The sequence below is a fragment of the Armigeres subalbatus genome, chromosome 1, assembly GCF_024139115.2.
Source record: "Armigeres subalbatus isolate Guangzhou_Male chromosome 1, GZ_Asu_2, whole genome shotgun sequence".
NCBI lineage: Eukaryota > Metazoa > Arthropoda > Insecta > Diptera > Culicidae > Armigeres > Armigeres subalbatus.
Window position 1 is genome coordinate 213,993,275 of NC_085139.1, and position 14,585 is coordinate 214,007,859.

Consider the following 14,585-nt stretch of genomic DNA (forward strand, 5'->3'; position numbering starts at 1 on the left):
GACATTTTTGGAGCGCAGTCTCCCTCCTATCATCTCCAGTATTGATATTGGGTGATATGAACGCACATGGTATTGGATGGGGCGAAACTTATGACGATTATAGAGCGCCTATTTTCTATGATTTGTGTGACGATTTCAATTTGAATATTTTGAACACTGGTGAAGTAACTCGAATAGGATCAAAAGGTCAACAAAGCCGTATTTATCTGTCTTTATGTTCAAATTCACTATCATTAGATTGCACGTGGAAGGTAATTCAAGATCCCCATGGTAGTGACCATATGCCGATAGTCACCACAATTAAGAGTGGCTATCAACAATATGAGCCAGTTAATGTTCCTTACGATCTCACGAAGAACATTAACTGGCAAAAATTTGCATCGGCGGTAAATATTGGTATTGAATCAACTGATATTCTTCCTTATTGAGTTGATTAAAAAAAAGCGCACTAGAAGCTCAGAAACGACGCGTTCCAAGTACATCTGTCATCAGAAGACCAGCCACTCCTGGATGGGATGATAAATGTACTAAGTTGTATTCTGAGAAATCTGATGCCTTCAAGGCCTTCCGTAAACACGGAAGGTCGGAGCTTTTTGAAGAGTATTTGAGGCTCGAAAGAAAACTCAAAAATCTTCTCAAGGCAAAAAAAAACGTAGCTACTAGAATAACAAGTTTTGACATAAATCTGCTACCATCTAATGGTCCATGGTCCAATGGTCCAAACCATTCAGCATTACAAGTCTACTGTTAAAATAACAGTTGGGGAGTCATTTGTCATAAGACGAGATAGTACCAATCAAATTAATTTCACTACTAATACCGTAATCAGTCATTTTAACAGAACTAGCATAATGACAAGTGACTGAAGATGTCCCAACCAGCTAGTCATAACAGAATTATATCACAATTGTATCAATACGCGACATGGATTATAAAAAAAAACTATCCGCAATATTTTTGCTACAATTTTTCTGTCCCGAATGAGAAAACAAAATATGAATAGCAATACTGAAACATATTATATAACTTTTTTTTTAAATTAGAAGACATCTTGTTACAATTTTGTTATTTAAAAATTTAATGATACATGGTTTATAAGAACCTCTGTTGTAAAAAATTGCTGTATCAGAATAACAAGAAATAAGTTTCGATTCAACTTGGGAGCAGCAAATCCTTCTTATTGAATCAAATTGCAATGATTTGGATTGAACGGTTGAGCAAAAGAGACATGCGGCCGAAAATGTCGTTCGACTGAAGCCTTTCCTGGCAGCACATTTCTGACAAATTGGGTTGCAACAACTCCTATATGGCTCGATTCAGTTATACATAGGTCACAGAAAGTCAACTATGGCATGTGTGCTACTCGGGATTTGGCCGAATAGGTCATCTGTCCGAAAAAGGACAAGCTATATGGCTGAAAATGTGAATTGACCGAACATGTGATATGGCCAAAAAAGCCGTCGGACCGAGTAGGCCATTTGGCCGAAATAGTCGTTTAGTCGAAAAACTGTTTGAAATGTGTGAAGTGATTAATGATATTTGAGAAGTACTAAGTAAGGAATGAGAAGTGAAACGTCTTGCTTCTCATTTCTTTTAGCACTGCAAAAGTATGACCTTCAAATGATCCGTTCGGCTACATGACATTTTCGGCAAATTGGCTGTGTTGGCCAAATAACATATTCGGCCTAACGTTTTTTCAGCTAAATGACGCGTTCGGGCAATAGACATTTTTGTCCGGGTTATTCACCTTTTGCGGCGAAATGACCCTTCCTGCCGAATGTCCATCTTGGCCAAACCGCACTTTGGGGTCAAATAACCTACTCTACCATATCATCAATTCGGCAACTGTCACCGTGACTCAATCGTTGAGTGGCTCTATATGTCGCTTTTTAGCAACGCTACGGACAACAGAAGTCTCCAAGCAAAAGTTGCGTCGATTGTGTTTGGGTAAACCTCAAAACGATTTCTAGAAAACTATAAATAACTAAGGGTCAAAATCAGTTGGTACCTTTAAATATTTGAAAAACCATCATACTATGTCAATGAATTTTTTTTGTATAAAAATAATTGCAAAATACAAAAAGTTACAGTTTTGATGTAACTTTTAATATTTGTTTGCTCAACATTCTGGACGTGACGCTAGTATACTGTCTGCAAAACTTGCACTGGAACACTCAGTTGGGCAACAAAATAACTTTTCTCAGTGGTTACTATGATATAAAATTGCTTCCATCTTCAAATATGTTTCACTGGTCAAAACGCCCCAGTGTAATCCTTAAGGGGGGGGGGGGGTTCATTTTATACTATCTTACCCTACACTGCAAAAATTCCACACATTTTTATTGGCAAAAATCCATTAATTTAATTCATGATTCTAATTAGTGCACACATAACCACTCTCCACGCGAAGTACAAATATAATCTATAATCAAATAAAATGTATGTGTGGTATCTAATATGTAGTTATTGAATTTATGCGTGGGTACAAATTGCATATATTTGGGTCGCCAAATTGCAAAAATTTATGTGCGCGACAAATATATTCACCCCGGAGACGAGCCAGCCTTGGGCTGAAAGTCTCCTTAATAAAGACACAAAAAAAAATATATTCAATATGAAGAATTTTCTCAGTGTACCTTTATGGGACTGTCAGGTGAAGGTACCTGTGAAGGACTGTCCATGCCTTCTTCTTCTTCTTATTGGCATTACATCCCCACACTGGGACAGAGCCGCCTCACTGCTTAGTGTTCATTAAGCACTTCCACAGTTATTAACTGCAAGGTTTCTAAGCCATGTTACCATTTTTACATTCGTATATCATGAGGCTAACACGATGATACTTTGATGCCCAGGGAAGTCGAGACAATTTTCAATCCGAAAATTGCCTAAACCGGCATCGGGAATCGAACCCAGCCACCCTCAGCATGGTCTTACTTTGTAGCCGCGCGTCTTACCGCACGGCTAAGGAGGGCCCACTCTGCCCACTGTCTCTGCTTATCACAGACGAAAATTTGTAAACTAATTGCAGAGCTTTTTCGATAATCTCCTAAATTTCTTTTCTAGACTGATTAGTCTGCAGGCTATTCCACTAAATTCATTGAACCAAGTTCAAATATTTGAGTCAGTAATTGATTGCCGTGTCCACAGCAACTGAACTATGTCATCGATTAACTTTGGAACCGCTATGGATATTGAACACGTTGACTATTAGCGTCAGTCTCTGGGGCAATGACTTTTCTAAGCCTTCGTCCATTGACTGCCAGCTTTTGGTGAGAGTAACTAACCAAATCAATGATATCTAAACTGCGTCAAAATAAAGCAGACGATCGGTAACAGTGAAGTGTGAATGTGACAACCATCAGCTACCATCGTCGGCGCCCGCCAGCACCTTGTTTAGAATAAACTATTCACGATGACTGAGGCTGCTATTGACCCCAACCGTCCGAGCATTTGACATAGCACCGAATTTCGTTTTATGGCGAGAGGCAAATTTCGTGATTCGTCGGCGAAGATTAATGCACCGCACTGCCAGTTGGAATCGTTAATCGATCGGTGCGAAGGAGGGCGCGATTTAATATGCCTAATGGGGATGGGTCGTGCTGCGGGTTCATTCTTCGCCATGCTTGGTTGGGCGCTTGTGAGCAACGGTAGATTAATTGCTGTTTGGATGACCCTTCGATGACCAAATTTAGTACCGACCACCGCTTGCATCGTGTGTGTCAATTGTATGCAACGGGCCAAATAGGACTTGAACTTATTAGCTGTTGATTAAATATAGCTTATATGGATAATGATTTGTGATTAGCAGCATGGTTTACGACTTTTCCGAGTCTATGTTGAATAAATAATCTGACATTGAAATAAATACCAAACCTAATTTCCGTTTTTTCTTTCCTTACAGGTACGATATGAATTGATGAATTGACAATCCTACTACTGTAAGTACTTTTCGAATTCAAAGATTATTTTATTTCAACAACTTATTAATATTAGTTCAGTTTTCAACACATCGAATCCTTTCCAAATCTAAAACGTAATGGTCATACTGGGAATCACGGACAAGTATTAATCCACAGTTCGTCGCGAGCACACGTTTGTAGCCGGAAACTGAACGATGTACCGGAAGCGCAAGGCATGTCAATCGCCTCAAACACTCCCCTGTTCGGATACTCCGACTCGATTGCAATTGGTCTACACTGGCAGAACCGTTTGCTATCCGGGTGACACGAGAGGGTGTTGATCTTCTCAAACGACCCGCAAGGAACCGCCTCACATCCCACGGCATCGTCATTGCCTCCATCGTCGTCGGTTTCATCATCATCATCCCCAACGTTTTCGTCCTGGACATCGTCACTCTGCGGGCTACAGTCGGCATCATCTCGCAACGACGGGTGGACGCATACCTGATGCCGGAAACTGAACACCGTTGACGGATCGACGCATGTCATCACGTGGAGTGTCCAAACGTTACCCGCCGATGGACGACACTGGCAGAATCGTCCCGGGTCGGAGTGGCAGTACAAGGTGTTGATCTGCTGCAGTGTGTCGCAAGTAGCGGCTACACAGCCGTCTGCCCTGCCCTGGGATGAGCTTCCCTGGGTAGGTATGATGATGTACAGAATGGCGAAAGCTGAAATTTGGATTTTCTTTCGGTGAGGTAAATTGAGAGCAATAGATCCAAAGCTTACCAGTGAAAGTCAACATTTCAAATAAGATATACAACAGAACGGATGCCAACTGTTGCTGAACGGTTTTATAGACATTCGCAGTACCTATTGAAGCAGTTCGGCATTTTTTTGAAGATGATTTGTCGTTCATATCAATTGTTATCGTCGATCAATCAGTGCAAATAATTTTGCTATTGGTAGTATCTACTGGTTCCATGTTGAACAATCTGTTCGAACAGAATGATAACAGAAGATGATAAATTCGGACACGCGACAGAAAAGATAAGCTAGTAGAACTGCGATGAATGTGCTAAAATAAGCAGAGCAGTTTTGGAAATAGATATTTCATGAAAATTATTTACAGGTCACAAACCGATTCTACTCAGAATTTTCGGTGACACGATCTTTATAACAGTTTGAAAAATAGGAGAATTGTATTGCTTTCTTCTTGTCTTGTTAATTTACATCATTTTTAGGATTTGATACAACATATTTCCAGGATTTGACGATTCAAAATCACTCCATTATTCAAATGAAAACCTTAGATTGGATCAATTCTTAATCCATCCATGTTTCGATTCAAAACTCTTCTACCATTTGATTCACAATTCATTCAGAAATCGTTTGAGAATCCAACTTTCGCCTAATGAAATCGATTCAGAATACATATTCGGTTAGCATTGTTCAAGGATTGGATTTAAATCGTTAAAAGATTTAATCTTAATAGATTTAGGATTCGAATGGAAGCGTATTGGTATTCGATTTGAATCATTTAAGGATTCGATCCGGATCGCTCCATTCGATCTTAATTGTTTCAGAATCCTTCCAGGATTCGATTCAGAATCCTTCCAGAATTCGATTTAAAATCCTTCCAGGATAAGATTTAGAATCCTTCCAGGATTCGATTTGGAATCCTTCCAGAATTTGATTCAGAATCCTTCCAGGATTCGATGCAGAATCCTTCCAGGATTCGATTCAGAATCTTTCCAGGATTCGGTTCAGAATCTTTCCAGGATTCGGTTCAGAATACTTCCAGGATTCGGTTCAGAATCCTTCCAGGATTTGGTTCAGAATCCTTTCAGAATTCAGTTCAGAATCCTTCCAGGATTCGGTTCAAAATCCTTCCAGGATTCGGCTCAGAATCCTTCCAAGATTCGGTTCAGAATCCTTCCAGGATTCGGTTCAGAATCCTTCCAGGATTCGGTTCAGAATTCTTCCAGGATTCGGTTCAGAATCCTTCCAGGATTCGGTTCAGAATCCTTCCAGTATTCGGTTCAGAATCCTTCCAGGATTCGGTTCAGAATCCTTCCAGGATTCGGTTCAGAATCCTTCCAGGATTCGGTTCAGAATCCTTGCAAGATTCGGTTCCGAATCCTTCCAGGATTCGATTCAGAATCCTTCCAGTATTCGATTCAGAATCCTTCCAGGATCCGATTCAGAATCTTTCCAGGATTCGATTCAGAATCCTTCCAGGATTCGATTCAGAACCCTTCCAGGATTCGATTCAGAACCCTTCCAGGATTCGATTCAGAATCCTTCCAGGATTCGATTCAGAATCCTTCTAGGATTCGGTTCAGAATCCTTCCAGGATTCGGTTCAGAATCCTTCCAGGATTTGGTTCAGAATCCTTCCAGGATTCGATTCAGAATCCTTCCAGGATTCGGTTCAGAATCCTTCCAGGATTCGGTTCAGAATCCTTCCAGGATTCGGTTCAGAATCCTTCCAGGATTCGGTTCAGAATCCTTCCAGGATTCGGTTCAGAATCCTTCCAGGATTCGGTTCAGAATCCTTCCAGGATTCGGTTCAGAATCCTTCCAGGATTCGGTTCAGAATCCTTCCAGGATTCGGTTCAGAATCCTTCCAGGATTCGGTTCAGAATCCTTCCAGGATTCGGTTCAGAATCCTTCCAGGATTCGATTCAGAATCCTTCCAGGATTCGATTCAGAATCCTTCCAGGATTCGATTCAGAATCCTTCCAGGATTCGATTCAGAATCCTTCCAGGATTCGATTCAGAATCCTTCCAGGATTCGATTCAGAATCCTTCCAGGATTCGATTCAGAATCCTTCCAGGATTCGATTCAGAATCCTTCCAGGATTCGATTCAGAATCCTTCCAGGATTCGATTCAGAATCCTTCCAGGATTCGATTCAGAATCCTTCCAGGATTCGATTCAAAATCCTTCCAGGATTCGGTTCAGAATCCTTCCAGGATTCGGTTCAGAATCCTTCCAGGATTCGATTCAGAATCCTTCCAGGATTCGGTTCAGAATCCTTCCAGGATTCGATTCAGAATCCTTCCAGGATTCGATTCAGAATCCTTCCAGGATTCGATTCAGAATCCTTCCAGGATTCGATTCAGAATCCTTCCAGGATTCGATTCAGAATCCTTCCAGGATTCGATTCAGAATCCTTCCAGGATTCGATTCAGAATCCTTCCAGGATTCGATTCAGAATCCTTCCAGGATTCGATTCAGAATCCTTCCAGGATTCGATTCAGAATCCTTCCAGGATTCGATTCAGAATCCTTCCAGGATTCGATTCAGAATCCTTCCAGGATTCGGTTCAGAATCCTTCCAGGATTCGGTTCAGAATCCTTCCAGGATTCGGTTCAGAATCCTTCCAGGATTCGGTTCAGAATCCTTCCAGGATTCGGTTCAGAATCCTTCCAGGATTCGGTTCAGAATCCTTCCAGGATTCGGTTCAGAATCCTTCCAGGATTCGGTTCAGAATCCTTCCAGGATTCGGTTCAGAATCCTTCCAGGATTCGGTTCAGAATCCTTCCAGGATTCGGTTCAGAATCCTTCCAGGATTCGGTTCAGAATCCTTCCAGGATTCGGTTCAGAATCCTTCCAGGATTCGGTTCAGAATCCTTCCAGGATTCATTCCAAAATCCTTCCAGGATTCGGTTCAGAATCCTTCCAGGATTCGGTTCAGAATCCTTCCAGGATTCGGTTCAGAATCCTTCCAGGATTCGGTTCAGAATCCTTCCAGGATTCGGTTCAGAATCCTTCCAGGATTCGGTTCAGAATCCTTCCAGGATTCGGTTCGGAATCCTTCCAGGATTCGGTTCAGAATCCTTCCAGGATTCGGTTCAGAATCCTTCCAGGATTCGGTTCAGAATCCTTCCAGGATTCGGTTCAGAATCCTTCCAGGATTCGGTTCAGAATCCTTCCAGGATTCGGTTCCAAATCCTTCCAGGATTCGGTTCAGAATCCTTCCAGGATTCGGTTCAGAATCCTTCCAGGATTCGGTTCAGAATCCTTCCAGGATTCGGTTCAGAATCCTTCCAGGATTCGGTTCAGAATCCTTCCAGGATTCGGTTCAGAATCCTTCCAGGATTCGGTTCAGAATCCTTCCAGGATTCGGTTCAGAATCCTTCCAGGATTCGGTTCAGAATCCTTCCAGGATTCGGTTCAGAATCCTTCCAGGATTCGGTTCAGAATCCTTCCAGGATTCGGTTCAGAATCCTTCCAGGATTCGGTTCAGAATCCTTCCAGGATTCGGTTCAGAATCCTTCCAGGATTCGATTCAGAGCCTTCCAGGATTCGGTTCAGAATCCTTCCAGGATTCGGTTCAGAATCCTTCCAGGATTCGGTTCAGAATCCTTCCGGGATTCGGTTCAGAATCCTTCCAGGATTCGGTTCAGAACCCTTCCAGGATTCGGTTCCAGAATCCTTCCAGGATTCGGTTCAGAATCCTTCCAGGATTCGGTTCAGAATCCTTCCAGGATTCGGTTCAGAATCCTTCCAGGATTCGGTTCAGAATCCTTCCAGGATTCGGTTCAGAATCCTTCCAGGATTCGGTTCAGAATCCTTCCAGGATTCGGTTCAGAATCCTTCCAGGATTCGGTTCAGAATCCTTCCAGGATTCGGTTCAGAATCCTTCCAGGATTCGGTTCAGAATCCTTCCAGGATTCGGTTCAGAATCCTTCCAGGATTCGGTTCAGAATCCTTCCAGGATTCGGTTCAGAATCCTTCCAGGATTCGGTTCAGAATCCTTCCAGGATTCGGTTCAGAATCCTTCCAGGATTCGGTTCAGAATCCTTCCAGGATTCGGTTCAGAATCCTTCCAGGATTCGGTTCAGAATCCTTCCAGGATTCGGTTCAGAATCCTTCCAGGATTCGGTTCAGAATCCTTCCAGGATTCGGTTCAGAATCCTTCCAGGATTCGGTTCAGAATCCTTCCAGGATTCGGTTCAGAATCCTTCCAGGATTCGGTTCAGAATCCTTCCAGGATTCGGTTCAGAATCCTTCCAGGATTCGGTTCAGAATCCTTCCAGGATTCGGTTCAGAATCCTTCCAGGATTCGGTTCAGAATCCTTCCAGGATTCGGTTCAGAATCCTTCCAGGATTCGGTTCAGAATCCTTCCAGGATTCGGTTCAGAATCCTTCCAGGATTCGGTTCAGAATCCTTCCAGGATTCGGTTCAGAATCCTTCCAGGATTCGGTTCAGAATCCTTCCAGGATTCGGTTCAGAATCCTTCCAGGATTCGGTTCAGAATCCTTCCAGGATTCGGTTCAGAATCCTTCCAGGATTCGGTTCAGAATCCTTCCAGGATTCGGTTCAGAATCCTTCCAGGATTCGGTTCAGAATCCTTCCAGGATTCGGTTCAGAATCCTTCCAGGATTCGGTTCAGAATCCTTCCAGGATTCGGTTCAGAATCCTTCCAGGATTCGGTTCAGAATCCTTCCAGGATTCGGTTCAGAATCCTTCCAGGATTCGGTTCAGAATCCTTCCAGGATTCGGTTCAGAATCCTTCCAGGATTCGGTTCAGAATCCTTCCAGGATTCGGTTCAGAATCCTTCCAGGATTCGGTTCAGAATCCTTCCAGGATTCGGTTCAGAATCCTTCCAGGATTCGGTTCAGAATCCTTCCAGGATTCGGTTCAGAATCCTTCCAGGATTCGGTTCAGAATCCTTCCAGGATTCGGTTCAGAATCCTTCCAGGATTCGGTTCAGAATCCTTCCAGGATTCGGTTCAGAATCCTTCCAGGATTCGGTTCAGAATCCTTCCAGGATTCGGTCCAGAATCCTTCCAGGATTCGGTCCAGAATCCTTCCAGGATTCGGTCCAGAATCCTTCCAGGATTCGGTTCAGAATCCTTCCAGGATTCGGTTCAGAATCCTTCCAGGATTCGGTTCAGAATCCTTCCAGGATTCGGTTCAGAATCCTTCCAGGATTCGGTTCAGAATCCTTCCAGGATTCGGTTCAGAATCCTTCCAGGATTCGGTTCAGAATCCTTCCAGGATTCGGTCCAGAATCCTTCCAGGATTCGGTTCAGAATCCTTCCAGGATTCGGTTCAGAATCCTTCCAGGATTCGGTTCAGAATCCTTCCAGGATTCGGTTCAGAATCCTTCCAGGATTCGGTTCAGAATCCTTCCAGGATTCGGCTCAGAGTGCTTCCAGGATTCGGTAAAAAATCTTTCCACGATTCGGTTCAGAATCCTTCCAGGATTCGGTTCAGAATCCTTCCAGGATTCGGTACAGAATCCTTCCAGGATTCGGTTCAGAATCCTTCCAGGATTCGGTTCAGAATCCTTCCAGGATTCGGTTCAGAATCCTTCCAGGATTCGGTTCAGAATCCTTCCAGGATTCGGTTCAGAATCCTTCCAGGATTCGGTTCAGAATCCTCCCAGGATTCGGTTCAGAATCCTTCCAGGATTCGGTTCAGAATCCTTCCAGGATTCGGTTCAGAATCCTTCCAGGATTCGGTTCAGAATCCTTCCAGGATTCAGTTCAGAATCCTTCCAGGATTCGATGCAGAATCTCTCCAGGATACGGTTCAGAATCCTTCCAGGATTCGATTCAGATTCCTTCCAGGCTTCGATTCAGAATCCTTCCAGGATTCGATTCAGAAGCTCTCCAGCATTCGATTCAGACTCTCTCCAGGATTCGATTCAGAATCCTTCCAGGATTCGATCCAGAATCCTTCCAGGATTCGATTCAGAATCTCTCCAGGATTCGATTCAGAATCTCTCCAGGATTAGATTCAGAATTCTTCCAGGATTCGGGTCAGAATCCTTCCAGGATTCGGTTAAGAATCCTTCCAGGATTCGGTTCAGAATCTTTCCAGGATTCGATTTAGAATCTTTCCAGGATTCGGTTCAGAATCGTTCCAGGATTCGGCTCAGAATTCTTCCAGGATTCGGCTCAGAATCCTTCCAAGATTCGGCTAAGAATCCTTCCAAGATTCGGCTCAGACTCCTTCCAAGATTAAGCTCAGAATCCTTCCGGGATTTGATTCAGAATCCTACCAGGATTAGGTTCAGAATCCTTCCAGCCTTCGATTTGGAATTCTTCCAGGATTCGGTTCGGAATCATTTCAATATTTGATTCAGAATCCTTCAATGATTCGATTTAAACCCATTGCTAGGCTACAGGATTTTATTAAGAAGCTTACTGTTTTCGATTTTATCCCGAGTTCCTGCGCAATATTTCTTAAATTTCCGACAACATGATCTACCACTCGTATTGTTTGTATCAGAATACTCTCTGGCTTCGTTTTAGATTTTTGATATGATCAATAAACTTTTGGCTCTTCTATTTTAATTCGATCGAATTATTTCCATATGTTTGATAGAGCAGCTTTTACATTAAATTTTGCAATATCGTTTGTTTTTTTATTACGTGAAGGACATCCAAATAATTGTTTCGTAATAAGGGCATTCCAATTTTCCTCTTTTGAAATATAATAAGGACATTAGTTCATGCGTTTATTCTGAATAATCTTTTTGTGTTCCATATGTGAATACGATCACTATAAAGCCTCATTATCTAGAAGTTAATTCCACACGTTTGCACCTACTTATACGAGGGACATTTTGAGAAAAATCGTGCAGCCTCGGAGCGATTGCAATCTGCATATTCCACACTTCCCTAGCAGGCTCCATTGGATTATGTATGGAGTTCGATTTGTGATTTTCCTTACACGGGTGTCAATTCTTTCTATCTTCCCCACTGCTAAATTGAATCACAATCAAACTACATGCAGCATTGCCGTTGGCACCGCATTAGTCGTCGTCGTCGTCGTCATCGTTGATTTAGGTCAACAAAGCATCGATTCAGATCTACAATTGGCTCTTCCATCCGTGCTAATAGTTCTCGAAGCACCTTCCCCTGGCTTCCCCCACCTTTGGAACGACACAGAAGGCAGAAATCCTCTCTCCGAAATTCCTCAAGAAGCCGCAAGGAACCGTACGTAGTACACCTTCATCGGTCCGGCGGCGGCAGCTCTCACTCTACTTCGAGAGAGAATTCGGTTCCTCCGGTACCAGGAGTCCATGACCAGCCAGGCTGCATTCAGCGGCCGAGGTTAGAGACCCCTCCCCGCGCTCTCTGAGAACACTCCCCGCTCCTAAAATGATCGCCCAATTCCAAAAACAACGATTTTCAAAATCGAGAGTCACACCGGCAACGGCAACTACTATCGTACGCTGCTGTGCTGTGAAGTCTCCTTCCGACCTATCTCACAAACGGATCTTGAGCGCACATCAGGGAAAAAACGCGCGAAACTCCCAGAGAGGAGCAGCAATCAGGCGTCGGCAGCAGCAGCAACACCACCGACCTGATGAGGTACCTCCGTTCCTTCCGCAGTTTGTCCACTTACTTACCTACACACATCTCTCGACGAGAGGGATGAGTTTTCTGTTTTTCTCCCCCGACGACGGCGACCGGTGCGAGCATTTGTCCGTCTATCCGCATCCACGCTCTAGCGCTCTGGTTGGTGCCTCACCGCAGAGCAGCACCAGCCAGCCAGCCAGCAGCGGGAAGTTCTACGCGAGTTTGTCGTCAATCTCTTTTCAATTCTCAAACACTCCAAGCGAATATCTCACCAACCAACAAGCGCGCGATAGCAGCGGAATCAAAGTTCTCCGCAGTTCCACCCTCGCTAACCACTGAATAACACCCATATGTGGAGCGAGAGATTCAGCATCGAATAGGAAAGAATCTGGCGCCTTGTAGTTCGAAGATTGTTTGGCGTGATTAGCTAGCGGTTCCCTCCGTGCATGTTCGGTACTATACACATATCTCGCTAATCTGATGACTAACGACTAACAACCAACAAATCGGACAAACGATGTGCGGAAACCCCATGGGAACGCAATCGAAGCTCTAATGAACTTCGAATAGGGGAGTTAATTAATCGTCGTGGTACGATTGCTGGCTGCTGATGCTGTGGCAAATTGACAACTCGCACCAGCAACAAGCATAGCAGCAGCGTGAGAAAGAATATTCCTTCCCCAAAGCGAGCGCTTGGTACACGCTGCCAGTGATGCTTCCCCCAGTAGTCGGTTGGGAGTCTCATTTTTCCTTTTTTTCGCTGGAGAAAGTAGCGCTCTGTGTTGTTCGTTACTGTGTTTGCGGAGATTGCAGAACACAGATGGCCATCAGCAGCCGGTCGGTGTGTGAAGAAAGAACGTCCATCCCCCTTCGACTACGTAAAATGCTCTCAATATCGCATCCATTTGCCTAGTTGTTCATTTAGTTTAGCAAACGGCTCCGCATGCTATTCGTTTTTGTGTTGAAATCGTGAGGAACGTGTGAGCTGGCTCATTACTGCACGATGGGCTACTTTTATCTTATGTGTTGGCTTTCAAACGCAAGAGATGTGATCGGTTTCTCACATATCCTCGAGCTAAAAATATTGGCATATTTTGGGATGCTCAAATCAATGGATGATAATTATTAGTCGAAATGCTTTAGAAATGAATATAATATTAAGCACCTTAATAATCTCTCACATTTATCCTTTAGTAAACCATACCTTTGCGAAAGGTTTGAAGCATTGAATAGCTTCAATTTTGCTGGATGATTTCACTATTTTATAAAATAGAGTAGGTACATAAAATATGATTTTTTCTTTCAATTCTATGGTAATTCATGGCATTGAAAAATTTTAATGGCTCGCCAAATTTTTCGGTAGCACGATAAATAGTGTGTGTTATACATTGTCAATAAGCAATTTGAGCATCAGATTTGCCATTACCACAGAGCTGCCACAAGCTTCATTGTGGGACAGAACGAGTAATGACCGTTTCCTCTCGCTTCAAAAATAAATGAGATCCAGTAGGGCAGTGTCTGTCATAGTGTTTGAATACAAACCAAATCCAATTTAATCATATTTCAATTGCAATCCAAATGCAAACAAAATTCAATTAAAAACAATTCAAATCCAATACAAAACTATTTCATATGCAATCCAATAATATAATACAAATCCAATTAAAATCCAATTCATACTGAATCCCAATCTAATAACTGTGGAAGTGCTGAAAGAACACTAAGCAGCAGCGACAATAAGAAGAAGAAGGTGATTCGTTATAGAATCCGATCTGAATTGATTGAGAATTCAATCTGAATCGTTTTTGAAGTCAACCTTAATCAGTTTAGAATCGAATCGTTTTAGAATTCCACCGGAACCGTTTTAGGATTCGATCTGAATCGTTTTTGAATCCATTTTATTTGAATTCGTTTTAGGCTTCAAACTAATTCGTCGCGAGAAACGATTTGAACCATATGACGATTCGATCTAAATCGTTTTACAATTCAAATCATAATCGATTCAAGATTTGATCTGAATTTTTGGGATCCGATCTTAATCGCTTTAGGATTCTATCTGAATAGTTTTAGGATTGTGGGCCCTTCTAAGCCGTACGGTAAGACGCGCGGCTACAAAGCAAGACCATGCTGAGGGTGACTGGGTTCGATTCCCGGTGCCGGTCAAGACAATTTTCGGATTGGAAATTGTCTCGAGTTCCCTGGGCATAAAAAGTATCATCGTGCTAGCCTCATGATATACGAATGCAAAAATGGTAGAAGTAAATGGGCTTAGAAGCCTCGCAGTTAATAACTGTGGAAGTGCCTAATGAACACTAAGCTGCGAGGCGGCTCTGTCCTAGTGTGGGGATGTAATGCCAA

At 43.0% G+C, this 14,585-nt stretch overlaps 2 protein-coding genes across 4 annotated transcripts in view; one reads left to right on the forward strand and one right to left on the reverse strand.

The window, feature by feature from the left end:
* LOC134205756 (cadherin-86C) overlaps nt 1-14,585 on the forward strand; it is a 768,251-nt gene that overhangs the window by 389,478 nt on the left and 364,188 nt on the right. The gene's annotated exons all lie outside the window — the stretch shown is intronic.
* LOC134218555 (uncharacterized) overlaps nt 4,053-14,585 on the reverse strand; it is a 35,417-nt gene continuing 24,884 nt past the window's right edge. The window contains exon 2 of the mRNA XM_062697697.1: nt 4,053-4,630. Within this exon, the coding sequence (XP_062553681.1) occupies nt 4,053-4,630 (578 nt within the window). The remainder of the gene's footprint in view (nt 4,631-14,585) is intronic.